General features: G+C 47.4%; 1 protein-coding gene across 1 annotated transcript in view; it reads right to left on the bottom strand.

The window, feature by feature from the left end:
* Positions 1-7,106: 7,106 nt before the first annotated feature.
* The window catches only part of LRRC75A (leucine rich repeat containing 75A), a 71,582-nt gene continuing 66,051 nt past the window's right edge, over positions 7,107-12,637 (bottom strand). The window contains exon 4 of the mRNA XM_054394432.1: positions 7,107-7,692. Coding sequence (XP_054250407.1) covers positions 7,107-7,692 — 586 coding nt within the window. The remainder of the gene's footprint in view (positions 7,693-12,637) is intronic.

Raw genomic sequence — 12,637 nt, 5'->3', positions numbered from 1 at the left:
TTAGGAATCAGAAAACCTGGGAAATTAATTTAGAAATCTGCACAAAGAATTAAAGGTGGTGGTGAGCAGGTTGTATCCCTTCTGACTCTATTAAATCAGGTCCTCAGTTTTATGTAAAACCATAAACTAAGCCAAAGGTAAACCCAGCTGTCTTCTCTCTGTGTTTACAGAAGAGAAGATAAAAAATGTAAGCCCAGCAGGGTCTGTAAAGAAAGCATCTCGCAGTCCATGTCACTCAGGAGTAATTGAGCCATGGGTTTGTGCACTTTTCTGCAAGCAGCTGGCACTGTATTCCTAAATATCTCTCAAAAGCTGGCACTATCTTCCTAAATACCTGTCCTGTGGTGCCAGCCTGGGATCCAGGGCTCCTCCTGTCCTTTCCAGTTAGCAAAGCTCTTGCACTTCATCCTTGCGAACAAGTTCTTACTAATGTTTGTTAAGGGTAAAGCACAGGCAAAGTACATGAATGATTTCTTACCCTAACAGCTTAGTCATCATGGCTGTCAAAGAAAGAAGCTAAAAATCCCCATTTTATTCCCAGCAAGCACTTGGCTCAATATAAATCACACATTTTGGATGCATAGCTCTCTTTTTTTTGGCCATTCCTTTACCATGCAGCTTGGAGACATTGGTTATTGCAATGTCTGCAAAAGAAGGTGAGCTTGTTTATGAGCCCCACCATCCCACCAGGTAGCAGAGGAGCAGTAGCTGCTATCTGCTGGGCCAGTTGCTCCTGCCTTTCTCTTTGATAAAGCTTCCTCCCAGAGACCTGTTGTAAATTAACCAGTCCTCCATCATGCAGCAGCTTTCCACTGGGTGGGCAATTAGTGGTGCAGTCAATGAAATCTACTCCCTTGAGTTGTGACCTCTGCAGGCTGAGCTGCCAGCTCAGTCCTCAGCAGCTGAGAGCTGCTAAGTGAGCCTTGAAGGGGTTTTCCCTCAGTGGCCTTACTAGTGCAGAGCGCACAGATTGCAGAGCAAAAATCTGTGGGATGTTGCCAAAGCCAATATTAATCCTGACACTTGAGGAAATCTGGTCTTCAAATCCCTCCTCTGTAAAGAAGTCATCCAGGAGTCACTTTTGATGGTTCGAATGCATGGTGAAAGGATGCTGCCCTGCCTGTGGCCATGGGCTGTCATGTTCCTACAGCAGCAGCTCCTGCAAGAGAGCTCTGATCCTGACCAAGACCTGTAGCATTGCCATCAGCATCAAAACAATAAGAGACTATTATTATTATTGTTGTTGTTATTACTACTATTATTATTACTATTATTATCGTCATGGTGGTAGTAAAAGGGAAATGTCACAACTGGGGGAAATATTTGCCCATTGAAATGTGGGAGATAGTTGATGGGCTGGAAGGAAAAGGTGGCCTGATCCATCCATCCCTGCTCATGGCAGGCTAGTCCTCCCCAGTGCTCATCGCTTGGCAGCTTGCACTTTTTTTTCCTGTGCCTTGAAGCTTTTTGGCATTGGCTTTATCACTCCAGCAAGGAAAACCATTCCAATGAGCACTGCGATGTAATTGTGGTTCAGATCTCCTTGATCAGCAAGAGCTAAAGCCCCACTGGTTCCTACCTGTGCTTGCTCAGTGTTTTGTATGCAAAACAGGTAGTCCTTGAGGGCTAATACTTAATTACTTTTCCAGATGCCACTATATACTTTCCCCTCTATCAGCTGAGCTTGAACAGACTATTTCCTATCTCCAGGGCCAGTGTGAAACACGCCAGCATGAACTGCCAATAAATAATGCAAGAGATTCCCCCAGCCAGGTCTTTTTCTTCTTTCAGTATGGGGAAAAAAATGCCAGCCTTCAGGTAGCATGGAAGCAGCTGGAAGTTTTAGCCTCCTGTGTTTTCATGCAGATGTTTTCTTTTAATCCCAGCTGTTGTGGGTGAGCTTTGCCTAGGTCTCACCCTACTCCCTTTTAGTGTCTTTCCTTGCAGCCCCATCAGAGTTACCTTCTCCCTGGGAAAACCACATCCTGCAAACATCTTCCTTAGCTCCTGCTGGTTTCTTCTCTATTTAGCCAGCTGCAGCTGAAGCACTCTCACAAAAGATGATTTTTTTCCCTCACAATAAGCAGAGTTTTCAGTAGGTTTTGTTATGGCCTGGCTCACAGCCTTCACAATAACTCCACGGCTGGGGAGTGATGTTTTAGGTGGAAAAGGCCTGATTTTGTGTGTGGTCTGTCTCATGATTCTGGAAGGAGAGGCCCTGGAGTGTGTGTAGGGCTGGTGTCTCTCCTCTGGACCTCATGAAGAAAAATGTTGTATAGTGGGATCTGCAGTGAGATTCTGACATAGCTCTTCTGTGGGCAGCTTGCTGTGTTCCTGCCTTTGAGGGTTTGGCTGCATCTGCTCACTGAACATCTACCATGACAAATGTTGACATCCTTCTTGGTCCTTGGGATACACATTCCAGGCTCCCCAAGCACTGCATTTTCTGGTTAATATGCTGGTGGAATGCAGCCCCCATGCAGATAAAAATGCAACTGCCCCTGGAGCAAAGGAAGAGGGAGATCACTCTGTGATGTTTCCAGGACAACATCTGTGTACTGAAGAGGTTAAGAGATTCAGTCTGCTGCTCACCTAGGAACATTGCACTGGAGAGGTTAGGTTAGTTGTTTTTTCCCTTCCTCATGACCATTAACACACAAATGCTGCTAATAAGGTCGATCAGTTTCCTTGGCAATAGCAGCTACTGGCTGCTCCTACTTAATGGAACATGGAGATCTTTCTGTTTTTGAGGACATGAAGTGGTCCCTGCAGGGGTCAGGAGCCTCCTCCTCTCCTGCTGCTGAAAGGAGATGTGCTGCACTGCAGGAAAGGGCTGAAATAGCTGTGTCCAAATGCAAAGTCAGTGGCAGTGCAAGAACCCAGAGTGCTTTCGTTGCCTGGGGCTGTCCTCTCCCTGGTGTGCCCTTAGTCCTTTGGGTCACTTTTTGGCCTTTCCTCCATGGTAGTTTTGGGTAGGTACTTGCAATCTTCTGCTCCTCTCCAGAGGACAGGGCAGCAAGAAATACTTTTGGCCAAAGTATTTTTGAGCTTCTTGGTGTGCCTTCTGTGGCTTCTTTGCTTTCTTTGCTTTGTGTGCTTGAGGGTGGCCATCACCAGCCCAGTCACCTTCCCACCATGCCTCTGAAGCATACTCTCATTACAAATGAATAATCATCTGCAAATCCCAGACAAGGCTGGTGCAAGCTCTACCAAGATAACTCAGCTGGAACAAACCCTCTGGAGCTGAGGCATCAGCCCTCTCCTGCCTCTCGTTGCTCGCCTGCTGTTTTGATTTCCCTTGGTGTGGGCTCCTCAATCTGTGCAGAATGATTTCCAATTACATTTTTGTTGCTGAAGCCATATATCTTCTCCCCCAGACTGGTTTCTTTCCTGCCCAGGCAGGGCTGTCTGGTGCTGGTGGAGATAACTAACCAAACCAGGCGTGGATGTTTTATGGACTTCTTGGATTTTTATGGTGGCCATTTCCTTTCTGCTTTGACAAGAAATGACCTCAGTCAACTTTAATATTCTAACTGCAGTGATTTATCAGTTCTTGAATCCTTCTTCTAGGGCCATTTAAAAGCTTCTGACCAGAAGCAGCCTGGTCTAGCATGGGGAACATTGATTATGTATGAAGTGAGCTCCATGCTTGTTTTGATGCTGATGAGCTGGGAAGGGATGAAATCTCACACTGCTTTCTTACTCTTTACTGAGCCCACAGAACCCTCATCATCCTGAAGTGCAATAAATGGCTAATTGACCTGATCCACACTGAGAGGAAGAGACTGATTAGCTGCAACCCTCTTGGGTTTATGACCCAGGGACTGTCTACTACGGCTCTGGGTTTGGGTTTTATTTTGCTTTTTCCTATCAAAGTCAGTAAATTGGAGCATGCTCCATGAATGTATCAATAAAAAGCCCTTTCTAGTGATTTCACTTGCTCAGAAGGGCTAAGTCTTAGCTGGGCATAGAGATACTGGCCCAGCCTGTCTGTCCTGGTGGGGCAGAGCTAGCTCAAGCAGTGCAATGTCTGCAAAGGGCTGAGGGTTGGGGAAATCTTTCTCTGCAGGCTTGTCTTTTGCAGTGTGGCCCTGGATGATCATATGAGTGGCCCAACCACAGCATTTCACAGCAGAAGGGGACAACAGGGACAGAGTGCTTCTGATCCACAGCACATCTGCAGCAACAGAAGTGACAGAGCCTTGCCTTTAGCCCTCTGCAGCCAAAAGGTGAGCTAATGGGCTGCTGGGAGGCCCTTGAAGGCAGAGCCTGAAAAATGCAAACTATCTACTGGTTGAGTGATGTGATTCATAGAAGGTAGAAGCTCAGCTGGAGGGGGAAATGTGGCAGGAGCAACCTCCTGGGTGGTTTGTGTCAGTGAGGGAACTGAGCATGCAAAGCATCAATAAGTGATGCAGCACTCTAAATGCAAAGTGCCTCTGGGTTATGAACTGGCACGGCCGGACCAGGGGGTCCAGGCAGATGCTGCAGCACAGGAGGGCTGCTTCCTGTGCAAACACTTCCCAGAAAATAAAACCCTGGAATCAAGGAGCATGTGAGTTAAAGAATTTAAACAGCCAGAGGGGCCTGAGCTGTGCATATGAAGGTCAGGCCATTGCCTGACCTCCTTCAGAAGAGGCAATGTGTGCCTGTGGTGGTGGCTTTGCTGCCTGTGTCTCATTGCCTGTCCTGGGTGTAAGGCAGAGGCTCTGCATGCTGCCTGTCAGTCTTTCCATACAAATAAAACATGTGCCAGAGGCTCCATCCCACAGGCAAGGAGACCCCATGTGTGGGGTTCCTGGGAAGGAGAAGTGCAGCTTCCCTGAAGGACAGGCTGATGGTTAGCCATGCAGCTGAGGCCAAACTGATGTATCACATCTTGCTTAACTTCTACCTCTGTTAAAGGTACCTTGTTTGTGTTGTAGTAGTGGCAGAAATAGCAACCAGGTAAGTTCCCAGGCTGTCCTAACTCCTGTGAGTTAAGACAACCCTGCTCCCATGTCCTCTCCCCCACCATGGTTTAGGTACCAGAACAAAGATCTTGTAGAGAGTGCTTGCTGCAAATAAAAAGCCATTTCCTTCAGTGCACTGAGACTCTGACACTGGAGATCAAAACCCTGAGGGGCAGCATGGTCTCCACATTCCCTTCTCCCGTGTTACTTTGGTACACATTTAAAATTGAACAGATGCTTTGGTGATGCTTCTGTGTTCATCTTGTGTCCACCCTGCAGAATCCAGCCCATAAACTGGGCTATTCCTTTCTCCAGCCAGCTACAGTGACCCTTTTTATAAAGCACTCTGGAGACCCCAGACCTGCTTTCTTCTCCAGTTGTGGGTTTGTTTTGTTTTGGTTTGGGTTTTTGTTTTGTTTTGTTTTGTTTTCTGCAGTGATCTGTACATTTCAGTCTGTACAGAGGGAAAAAAAAAAATCAGTGTTGGGTCTTTATTAAACATTGTCATTTATTTTGATTAAGGATAGCTCCTTCATTTCAAACAGGACAGTTGATTCACTGCAAAGGTGTTCTTTTATGTTTTTTTCCATGCCTGTTGGAAAGAGTTAACATTAAAAAAAAAAAAAAGGAAAAAGATTTGGATACATGCAAATCATACTGAACATTGCCAAAGGTATTAAAATGAGTAGCAGAGTTTCTTCTAAGTTATCTACTTGCATACAGAGGAGAAATGAAAGCCAGCAGCAAGAAGCCTCTCTGGAAGAAGCTTCCTGGTGCTATGATGTTAAGTGAGCAGAGCCAAAGAGATGACCAAAACCTCTGCCTCTGCTTGCACCCAGAAACAGTAAAGCCAGAGGGTCACCAATGCCAGAGGGTCACACAGGAAAGCAATGCTGTAGAGCTGGTCAGGGATGGGCTTTGAACAGCTAGGAAAGGGCTCCCTTAGCAAAGGGAGTCACCACTGGTCCTTTGAATGTAAGGGAGAAGAGGTGTTTGTTTTTTTTTTCCCTCAGGTTTGGGATCAAATGAAAGTCTGGTTCAAAAGCCAAAGTGCTCATTCCAGAGCTGCTGCTCTGGGATGCTCGAATTTTCCATCAAAAAGTCAAATCAAATCCATTGTCTCTTAGGAAAACACAAAACAGTATTTTAGAAACAAAGCACTTCTGGTCTGGGAGGGGTGGACACAGCCAAGACACCCAACAGCCCTTCAGAGGCTTTCTATCCCCAGCTGGCTGTGTCCACCCAGCTCAGTGGCAGTGGTACAAGGATGAATCCCAGGATTTTAAAATCCTTCAGCACTGTGATCTCTTTTGTCAGCAACAGGAATGAACCTGAGCTGAGTCCTGCCTCTGGATTTTGCAGGTGGCTCCCCGAACTGGATGGAACACCCCCAGCATTGCTGGTGCAAGCTCCAGGCGCCACATGAAAAGCTCTGGACTTAATACAGCAGCATGGCTGGTGGGAAACTGGATCTTACATCTGAATAAATACTGGGCAGGCACAAGTGTCAGCCTGATTTTGATAAGGCTGGAGAGTGAGAGCAGCATCCAGGCATGCTGCAGGCTGGGATTTAGCTTCACACCAGGAAAGGAAAGCTCTCCCTCTGGGCTGGCTCACCGTATCAAGAGAGACACCCCTGGCTGGTGTGTGATCAGACTGCTGTTGTCTCAGCTGATCTGCTCCCCATCAGCAACTCCTGAAGTCAGCACTGGAAAGGATTGAAGGTATGCAGTCCTCTTTGTGGTGACCATTGTCTGTCCATCCTTTGTGAGGCAGAAGCTGGGGTCTGGCTAGATCCAGAGCTAAGGAAATGGAGCTCTTCCCTGCAGAGCTTGGGCACCTTTCTTCTCTTGTGTGCTCTTGCAAGGGCCTCTGTTACACCACCTTGGAGATACATTTCTGAGAGGCTATAAAGCACAGCACTAATGGTGAGCACACCTGGCCAGCTTTTATAAAACACAGGTATTGGATGTGATCCTCTGAAGGTGGTCTTTGAGAAGAAGAAAGCTGACGTTCACTGTACGGGAGGAAGGCAGCAGTCCCAAAGCATCCCACCCTGTGAACCGACCCTCTGCCAGGACCTCCAAGGGACGAGGTCTCCATTATAAGTCATCCTTGCTCAACACACCCACCCAAGAGCCAGGGAGCCAGGCATCATGTCTGTGGTGTCACAGCACCGTGCTCTGAGCCGGGCACCTCCCCAGCCTTGTCTGTTCTGTCCGTCTGCTGCAAGTCTGTGTCGTCAGTCTCGCCTGCCCCAGCTCGCAGGTCCTCCTGGCTCTCAGCCAGGCCCTCTTGGCTCTCCAAATCGCTTACCTGACCCTCACCAAACTCCAGAATGGTTGGCAAGTTGCCTTGCTTGGGGCACCGCCTCTTCAGGCTGACCAAGAAGGGCTGCGGCAAGGAGAAGATGTCCACGTTGTTGCCGAGGTCGATCCAGGTGACGCTAGGGAACTTCTTGGGGTCCTTCAGGGTCTCGGTGAGGTCCCGTAGGATGGCTTTGGTGAGCCTGTTGCCGTTGAGGGAGAGGGTGGTGAGGTGCGGCAGCACGCAGAGGGCCGGCAGCAGCTGCAGCAGCATGTCGTCGGTCAGCTCCGTGAAGCACAGCTCCACGGTGTCGATGTGCTCCGAGCTGTGCTGCAGGTAGGAGGTGACGCGCTCCAAGTCTTTCAGCGTCAGAGGGATGCCCGACAAGTCCACTGTGTTGTCCTGAGGCTTCCCCATCAGCACAGCTTTCAAGCTGCAGGGGGAGAAAAGGAGAAAGGGACATTAATGTGTGTGGGGAGAATGTCTCTGCGTGGTGGCATCGCTTTGGGCTCCCGGGGTGCTCTCGGAGGGGGAAAGAACATGAGTTGCTTAGGTAGGATGTTCAACTGGAGCTAACCTTCTCTTCTCTAGAGGCCAGGAGTGTGTCTGTGCAGTTAGGGGCAGAGAGACTTCCAGTTTAGGCTGGATGTTAGGAAGAAATTCTTCACAGAAAGAGTGACTGGCCATTGGAATGTGCTGCCCAGGGAGATGGTGGAGTCACTGTCCCTGGAAGTGTTTAAAACTGGATGAGGAACTTAATGCCATGGTTTAGCTGTTAGATGGTGTTGGGTGATAGGTTGGACTTGATCTCAAAGGTCTTTTCCAACCTGGTTAGTTCCGTGACAGTTCAAGGCTGGCTGTCAGTGGCCAGAAAAAAGCAGCCAAGTCTAGTTGAGAGGCACCCCTGCCCGTGGTGAGATGGTTGGAGATGATCTCTAAGGTCCCTTCCAACCTAAGCTGTTCTATGAAACAAACACAAGTCAGAAAGCTCAGAGCTCCTTTCTACAGCCACTGCAAAACCCTGGAACAAAAAAGGTGATCCTGCTGCTTTGAAAGGTGCTGGAAATGATTAGATGGATAAGAATTGCTGGTGCTGGTGTAACATTTCTCACAGTGGTGATTATGAAGCTGTCTGAGAAGGAGGACACTTGTTTGTCCTCTCAGCACTACAAGTAAGAAACAGACCCTCCCAAGCCAGAACCAAGCCAGATTGGCTTTAACCCAAGACAGCAAAGGTAGGGTCGACACCTCCAGGTTGAGTGATTTGATCTATTATTTCCAGTGGGGCAGACCTTTAATATGTCTTCAGTCTTGCTGCTGAGGAGATGATGAACACTGCAGAGAAATCCTTAGATAAATAAATTAATTCTCCCGATGGCCCTACAGAGACTCATTAGCATGAGCTGGGCTGCAGTTTCACAGGTCACTCTATCTTCTAAAGCAAATCAAAGAACACATCTACAATAGGGCCTGTCAGCAGACTAGCACTGCTGAGGACTTTTTTGCTAATGAATTATTCTGAGTGAATTAGAAGGTGGAAAGAGCCTCATGCATGCTAATTGCTCATGCCAGCTCGGGGAGTCACCTCTCATCTGCGGGGGTGGCACAGGTGGCAGCCTCGCACCAAAGCAGCCAGCTGTGGAAACACTTTATGCCTGAGCTGGGGGAAAGGCTCTGCTCAGCATCTGTTCAGCTTTTCTAGCTGAAGATGCAAAGCAGCACCAACACTGCTTTTCTTAGCTGCTGAGCAAGCCCACCACCTCCACTCTGCAGCTGCTCAAGCGTGTCTCCTCCGGTGCCCACGCACCGTGGCTGCGATTGGTCTTGCACGGCACAGGGAGATGTTGTACAGCTGGTCCCACAGCACACACCCCAAGCTGGGAGCTGTTTTTCACTGCTGTGGTGGCACTTCTCTTAGTGGCAGCTCATGGTTTGCTGGGTTAGCTGAAACCTCACACCCCCTCCAGTAATTTACCAAGATCTATTCTTATCCCTTTACATTTAACCTGGATGTGGGCAGAAAGAGAGATGTTAATGGGAAGTGCTTCTCTCTCCTGGGAATTTTGTTGGCAGCACTGGGAAAGAAACCAATGAAATGGTATCTTTATTATTACAAAAAAAAAAAAAAAAGATATTCGTATATCAGAACAAGAGGATACAATCCCAAGCTGTGCTAGAGGAAGTTTAAGCTCAAGGTGAGGAGAAAGCTCTTCATAGAAAGAGCAACTGGCCAGTGGAATGTGCTGTCCAGGGAGCTGGTGGAGTCACCAGCCCTGGAGGTGTTCAAAAAAAAGCTTGGATGTGGCACTTGGAGCCGTGGTTTAGTTGTCAGGAGGTGTTAGGTATTAGGTAATAGGTTGGACTTGATGATCTCTGAGGTTTTCTCCAACCTGGTTGGTTCTGTGATGCTGTGAGTCTGTGATAGTAGCAGCTACTTCTCTCCCATTGGTACCACTGCCTCATTTTTTTTTTTGCAGCAGCCCCAGTGAGTGAGGTGTAGTGAGGCTGAGGCCAGGGTGGTGCCTCAGGAACAAGTTCTTTCCACCTAAAAAAACCCAAATCCTTAACTTACTTTTGTCTCGCAGTCTTTGAGCACCAAAGCTGATTGTAAAGGGATCTGTGCTGCCAAATAAAGCAAACTGTATCCTTGCAAGGAATAACCATCTAATAGCATGGGTAAAATAAACATCCAGGGCTTGATCCTGGCTTTTTCCCCTGCATGGAGTGATGCTGCCTGCCTGCCTTCATTCACCTTCTTGTGGGACTTCTAATGTGGCTTTAATTCAGCAAAACCCCCAGAAGATAACAAAGGGGACATGGGGATAACTTCAGGGCAGCTCTTTTTTTGTTTTGTTTTGAGCTTCTTTCACTATTGCTTCACATTTGTGTTTTCCCCTGGAGCATGCACACAATTCCTGCCAGCAAGTAGAAGAGAATTGCTCCTTGGGACTCTATCCTTTTCCCCTTAAGAGGGATTTAGCTGATACCTACTGAGACAGATTGATTGTCTTGCACAAACATCCTTTTCACCCTGGTGCTGTGCAAGGACAGAGATGTTCCAAACCCCTGGGGCACAGCAGCCCTGTGCTTGTGCTGGGGGATGGCTGTTCCTACCCTCCATCTGTCGCTTGGGAAACAAAAAAAACCCAACCTGGATTTTATCAAAACAGTCCTGTGGCCACTCTGAACCATCTCATGGAAATGAGGAGGATATTATATTAACAAACAGCTGTAAAAACTTTTATCCCTGCCATAAAGTTGGCCACAGAATGGCCCCAAATCCCTGGAGGAAGATCTTAGCATTAAACAAATCCCTGCAAGCTCTAGGAGAGGATCAGTGACACCCACTTGGTTTCACCCTCACATTTTCTGAGGCTATTCCATAGGGGAAGGCACAAATTCTTCTCCCAGCTGGATTTGACCAATGTAATGGTGGGGCTGGGTGGCATAACCATGCACTAACCTCCTGCCAACACTTGGGCATGATGCTGGTTTATACACACTCATGCTAAACCAAAAGTCATTTGGCATGCTGTGAATCAGGCCAGAAAAATGTTCCTATGAACACAAGCATTAATGTTTGATCAAAGAGAAATAAAAGAAAGGGATTTCCTCTTGGTTTCAATTCCTGACACTTCTCTGAAGCACTGCACAAATCAGGACAAGAGCCACTGCTGTCTCATGTAATAAAATGTAATTGGGCTGTTGAGCCACTTCCTTGGAGGGCAAAGGAATAGCTGAAGAAAAATGAAGAGGTTGCAGCCCCCATAGGGTGAAGAATTACAGTGAGAAATTTATATGATGTCTCTGGTGAGAAAATCTTGTCAGCAACAGGAGCAATGAGTCATCAGGGGGGAAAAAAAAAGAAGTTTTGAGATAAAAGACTTGTCCTGAAATTCTGGTGGTATCACAGGTAAGTATGAAATAGTTTCTTCCAAGTGCCCACTCCTTCAGATGATGACAAAGAGTGGAAGAGAGAACTTGCCTGTGTGATGCTTGCAGCACTACCTCCTCTGCTCTTTGTTTACATGGCTTTCCTTCCCAAACCCCACTGCATTTTCTTTGGCACCACACCAAGCTCCACAGGCCTCTTCCTCCTCTATTCCAGGCACAAAGCTCAGTGAATGCAGGGGGGGTTTGATGATTTGATGGGAAGAGCAATCTCTCTGCACGCAAGAGCATCCTCTGCACCAGGAGAACTGAGACAGGGCTCGTGGCTTTGGCCATGCTGTGGTAGTGGAAGGACCACAGGCACCAGAAAGCTCTTAGAGATCAATATCTCCTCCCCAGCATGGCGAGATAAAGCCAAGCATCTTTTATTTACATTTCTTTACCAAATTACTCATAGAATCACAGAATCAGTCAGGGTTGGAAGGGACCACAAGGATCATCCAGTTCCAACCCCACTGCCGTGGGCAGGGACACCTCACACTAGATCAGGCTGGCCAGAGCCTCATCCAGCCTGGCCTTAAACACCTCCAGGGATGGGACCTCAACCACCTCCCTGGACAACCCATTCCAGGCTCTCACCACTCTCATGGGGAAGAACTTCTTCCTCACTTCCAGCCTGAATCTCCCCACTCCCAGCTTCATTCCATTCCCCCCAGTCCTATCACTACCTGATAGCCTAAAAAGTCCCTGCCCAGCTTTCTTCAGATACTGGAAGGCCACAAGAAGGTCACCTCAGAGCCTTCTTTTCTCCAGACTGAAAAAAAAACCCAAAACCAAACCAAAAAACCCAAAACCAAAATCAAAAACAAACCCAAAAATGAATGTAAATACCCTGCTGATGGAGTGCCCCATTTCTCTGCCTCCCCAAAATGAAATGTGTTTATGTCCTCCTTCTTATGACACTTTTCACTCATCAAGAAACCTGCATTTTCCTACAGAGAAACCACGCTGGAAGCTTTCCAACAAACCCTACTCCAGCATAATGAAGAACCACAGCTGACTCCCCACTAATAACAAGCATTGGCAGAAAAGGCAATTTGCACAAGTGCCAACAGAAAGGAAAAAGAAAAAAAAAAAACACCAACAAAAACCCACAACAAAACTATCAACAATTTAAAAGAAAACAACATGTTGGGATTGTTGCTTCTGTAAATGACCTTCTGGAAGAGAGCCGGAGCGGAATAAGGAACTGTTTGAGTTTGCCTTAGAGCAAACAATAGTTTGCAATCAAATAAACAATGTTTTTGTTAAATTCTAACACAGAAAAAAAGGTTGAAAAGACTCTTGGAAAAGGACTTTTGTCATAGAATCATAGAATGGCTTGAGTTGGAAGGGACTTTTAAAGATCGTCCTGTTCCAACTCCCCCTGCCGTGGGCAGGGACACCTCCCACTGGACCAGGTTGCTCCAAGCCTCATCCAACCTGGT

The sequence above is a fragment of the Indicator indicator genome, chromosome 30 (assembly GCF_027791375.1).
Source record: "Indicator indicator isolate 239-I01 chromosome 30, UM_Iind_1.1, whole genome shotgun sequence".
Lineage (NCBI taxonomy): Eukaryota > Metazoa > Chordata > Aves > Piciformes > Indicatoridae > Indicator > Indicator indicator.
This window is presented reverse-complemented; position numbering and strand designations above follow the sequence as displayed.